The following is a 4,602-nucleotide window of genomic DNA, read 5'->3' as shown; positions in this document are numbered from 1 at the left end:
GCCTGTCCCTGCTCCCCCCCCCAGCCCCTTGGATGCTTGGCACATGCGGCAGGGCCTGCCCGCTGCTCTGGGGGCTCCTGTTGCTGGCATTGGCACCGCGGGCTTCAAACGGCGCCAAGGACAGCACGCGGGTGCGGCCAGGTGCACACCTTTACCGGTACAGGAAGCTGCTACATGACGGATGGAGGGTACAGTTCGAGGCGGGGTCCGACAGGCTGCGGCCTGCCCAGAGCTGCCTCGAGACTGAGATAAAAACCACAGGAGTCCGTTGTGCTGGGCAGTGATGGGCGGGCGCCGGGGCCCGTGCAGAGGCCATCACAGGAGGCTCCTGGCTCTCAGGAACAGTTCCCTGGCAGTGGACGAAGGCCGACGGGAGCCGTGGAGAGCGCTGGCCACCGCTGTCGGGAGCGGAGGGTTTAGGTGGAAGCTGGTAGCACGTCGCATGGCTCGTCTCAGCTGCCAATCGCCTGCAAAGCCCAGGGCTCGGACCGGATGGCACCTGGCCACGACCTGCTCTGCACCAGCTGGGACCTCGTGCCAGGCTCAGAGCCTGGCGGGACCCAGCGGCAACAGAGACCGAAGATGGAGAAGCAGCCAGGCCTGCTCCACCCAACCTGGAAGAACGTCACCGCAGCTCTGGAGGCAGCGTTGGCATTATTTGGTGCTCTGAGTAAGGGGGGACGGGCGTATGTCCAGTGAGGGACAGCGCGAGGGGCCTGGAGCTGGTGGGAGAGCACCAGCCCTGGTAGCGCCCAGTGGGAAGCGCCCAGCTGTGGGTCTGAGGGCAGGATCAGCCTGGCACGTGGAGAGGGTGGCAGCAAGGGATGGGGGCTGGGGGTCTCCCCTAGGCCCCCAGCATCTGTGCAGATGCTGCAGTTCTGCTGAGGTAGCGCCAGCGGCCCCTAGCCAGTCCCCGCGGGGCAGGCTGTAGCATCTCTCCCCTGCAGGCATTGTCGGGGATGAGCGGGAAGCCAGGGTGCCGCACGTCACCCCCTCTCCTGACCCCTTGCTGTCGCTTTCCTGCTGCCCAGCCGGAAGCAGGTGTGCACGGAGCGACTGCCCCAGGACGGGTGCAGCACCTGGGGGCTGCCTCCCACGCCAGGGTGAAGGGGGTGGCTGGAGTCCAGCTGCTGGGATGCCCCGGTGCCACCCTTCCCCTGGGCAGAAGCTCCAGGGGCAGCTCTAGTGCCATGTGCTGATCCCAGCCCAGAAGCGTGCTCGTGGAGAGCTGTGCTGGGACCCAGCTGCCCTCGCGTCCCTCTGAGGCCTCTCCTGTGGCCAGCGCCGGGGCCGTGCTCCTCTCCTGCTCGTGCCCTGCCCGGTACAAGCAGAGCAGGCAGCAGGGGGGTAGAAAGTGCCAACAAACACGTCATCCTGGCCTGCACTCGGGCCAGGCTGGACCAGGGCAACGCGGCGCCCACGCGGCTGCAGGAGTCACTGGGCTCCAGCCCGGCCTCACTCGTCCTGGGGCCGCTCCACGGTCAGGAAGGTGTCGGCCTCGCCAGCCTGCAGCTCCGAGTCGCTGAGGTGCTTCTTGTCCCGGCCCTGCTCCGCCTTGCTGCGCGTCCAGGACGGGGAGCGCAGGTACCCGGCCCGCGGGAGCGTGTGCGGCTGCAGTCCTGCGGGAGACACCTGTGTCGGTGCCTGCCAGCCACTGCCCCGAGATGCCCCAGCAGCGGGGCCAGTGCACACCCCTGTGTGCAGTGTGCCGCTGCCTGCCCGGATGGGAGCCCAGCTTTGCCAGGGTCTGGACTGCGCCCCCCAGCAAAGGGATGGGGCAGGGGCGGCCCCTTGGCTCCTGCGACACAGGGGGTGCTTTCCCCTTGCTTCTGTCCTGGCTCTGGCCCCTTGGGCATTGCCCAGAGGAAGCTGCTTTCCCTCCCACCACAGCCCCAGTGCCCAGCCAGGTCCAGCTGGCCTGGAATTAGTGCCAGAAGGGACAGGTGAGCTCAACCCCCTGGCCTACCTGGTGCCAGGCCCACAGTCCCCGAGCATGGGACCCGAACCCCCCTGCATCTGCCCCCAGGGCTGCAGCTGATGCCAGACCCTGGCTGCAGGGGCCGGGCCAGGGGGCCCTCTGCATGGGGAGCAGCCAGCCAGGGCAGGGCGGGGTGTGGGGCTGGGCACCAGGGCACAGCACCCCCATGCACCCCTGTGCCATGGGGTCTCCATGGGGAAGCGCTGGCAGAGATGCTGCTGCAGTGGCCCTGTGCGTTCTGCAGGCGAAGGTGCTGCCCCCTCCAGCTGCGGATCAAGGGCTCCTGCCCTGCCAGCTGGGAAGTGTAAGCGGGGGCATGTGGCCAGATGCATGGGCATGCACGTGTGCAGGTGTGTTCATATATAAGTGTGCATGCATGTCTGAGTGTGTGCGCTAGCATGCATGCGTGTGCCGGTGCCTGCATGCATGTGTGTGCATGCGTGCATGTGCATGTAAGTGCAGTCACTCGCGTGGATGTATGAACGGGTGCATGTAAGTCTTGTCTGTACGAGTGGATGTGCACTCATGAGTGTGTGTGTGTACACGTGTGCGGTCAGCCCCGCTCCCAGCCCAGGCACGCTCACCACCAGGGGACTCGGTGACGTTCTCGTCGTCAGAGTCGGCAAAGACCTCAGCAAGCTCCTGGTCCGACATGTCCGTCAGCTCGGTCAGGTCCAGCAGGTCGAAGTGCACCTCCAGCGAGGACACGCTGCTCAGTGGCTCTGCGAAGGGTGCCCGGCTCAGATACAGGGCCAGCGTGACCCCCATCACCCCCCACCCAGGCTCCCACGGCTGGGGGCCGGCACCAGGGCATGCAGGAGCCCCTCTCTGAGAAGGGCCCGAGGGCAGAGGGCAAAGCCCCTCTTCCTTTTGGGCGGGGAGGGGCCTGACCGGGGCGTCTCATACTCACGTCTCCTCTCAGCCACCTGCAGCAGGCCCGAGCTGGGGATGGGGATGCCGCCCTGCTCCTCGGCCAGGAGTTCCTCGCCTGGCCCAGGGGCTGGCACAGGCACCGGGATGGGGACTGCGGCCACTCGCTCTGGGGCTGGAGCCTCCCTAACAAGTTCTGCAAGGGCAAGCCCTGCTGCGTTAAAGCTGAGGCTGCATCTGGGGGGCTGCGTGGCAGGACCCCCTTGTCCGTCAAGCCCTGGTAGCAGCAGAGCCGGACTCCCCCCAGCTCCCACTGGGTCCTCTGCCCAGGGCTGACCCAGCCCTGCTGAGAAGAGCCCTGAGCTCTGGGCAGGGGGCCTGGGGGAGCTCCCAGCAGCTGCCCCTGCTCCGCTCCAGCCCCAGCGCTTGGAGCAGCTGCCCCCTCCCCATGACAGCTTCAACCCTGGCCCCTTGTCACCCGCAGCACCCTCCGTGTAAGCCAGGGATGCTCCAGGGTGAGGGTCCTGGTCACAGCTGCCGGCAGTGGGGCCGAGGCAGGGAGGGACCCTCTGTCTGCACCGGGGGCTGGGACTGGTGGGGCTCTGTAGCAGGCGGGGGAGCGAGCCCCCAGGCTGGGAGCAGCAGTGTCACCAAGGGACCCCTGGGGCAGGCCCAGGTGTGGCCAGACAGGCCGGTGGGGGGATGCAGACGGGTACCTGGCCCCGGTGCTCATGGTGGGGACCCTGAGGCCGCCGCGGCCGCCGCCACGCATCCTCGTTGCTGGGCCTTTGTCCCCGCAGACAAAAGCGGAGCCTGAAGGGACCCCTGGGGCAGGCCCAGGTGGGGCCAGACAGGCCGGTGGGGGGATGCAGACGGGTACCTGGCCCCGGTGCTCATGGTGGGGACCCTGAGGCCGCCGTGCCAGCCGCCAGCCATCCTCGTTGCTGGGCCTTTGTCCCCGCAGACAAAAGCGGAGCCTGTGCTGGGAGGCCGGGGACAAGGGGCGGCTTGTCTACGAGCATGGGCGATAGCGGGGCGCTGGGGCAAAGCCAGCCACGGCGTTGACGCTGCCCCCCCCTCCCAGCCCCGCACACGGCTGCGTGGGGCAGGGGGTCTCGCCGCGTGGCCGCAATGGGGCGCATGCAGTTGTGCACAGCCGGCGTGGCTCGGGAGGGGGAGGGGAGCGGAATATTTTTAGCAGCCCAGACGATGAATAATTCACAGCCCGGCTGCCGTTGCGGGCAGCTCCACGCGCAGCCGCCGGCGGCAGCGCAGACCCAACACCGGGGGCGGCTGGGTGTTCCCTAGCAGCGCGGCATAGCCCTCGCCTGGCCCGCGGGCCGCGGCCCTTGGCTCTCCAGGGGCACGCAGGGGAGCCAGTCCCGCCAGGTGCCAGCCTGGGCCTCTCCAGCGCTGGCACCGTCGGGGTCTCGAGGGTCCAGCATCCTGGGCACAGGCAGGGGCTGTAAGGCTGGGTTGTTACAGCTCCCTAAGGCGTCTTTCAGCGTTCACGGGTTTATTCATGGGAAATCCCGACCCAGTTGTGTCTGCCGGCGCCTGGGAGCTTGGGGTCGGGGCCAGGCCGGCGCCAACACTGGACTCCTCATGTTTCTTTAACTCAAACGCCTGAGCCGGAGAAAAGCTGTCCGGGCAGCAAGCTCCTCACCTCTCCCACGGGGGCCGCCCGATCCCTCCTGCTCTGCCACAGCCCCTGGCACCCCTGGGTGAGACGGGCTGGGCTGGGTCAGGCTCAT

The 4,602-nt window shown here is 68.0% G+C and overlaps 1 protein-coding gene across 1 annotated transcript; it reads right to left on the bottom strand.

Annotated features, from left to right (window-relative positions):
* Positions 1-140: 140 nt before the first annotated feature.
* Positions 141-4,602, bottom strand: DBNDD1 (dysbindin domain containing 1). Its single transcript, XM_006027860.2, has 4 exons — positions 4,515-4,602; positions 2,889-3,044; positions 2,563-2,700; positions 141-1,619 (listed from the first exon to the last, which is right to left on the bottom strand). Exons 1-4 carry the CDS (start codon positions 4,600-4,602, stop codon positions 1,456-1,458), a joined length of 546 nt encoding a protein of 181 aa, XP_006027922.1. The 3' UTR covers positions 141-1,455.

This window comes from Alligator sinensis, unplaced genomic scaffold (assembly GCF_000455745.1).
Source record: "Alligator sinensis unplaced genomic scaffold, ASM45574v1 scaffold255_1, whole genome shotgun sequence".
NCBI lineage: Eukaryota > Metazoa > Chordata > Crocodylia > Alligatoridae > Alligator > Alligator sinensis.
Note: the sequence above shows the minus strand (reverse complement) of the source record. Positions and strands in the feature narration are given on the sequence as shown.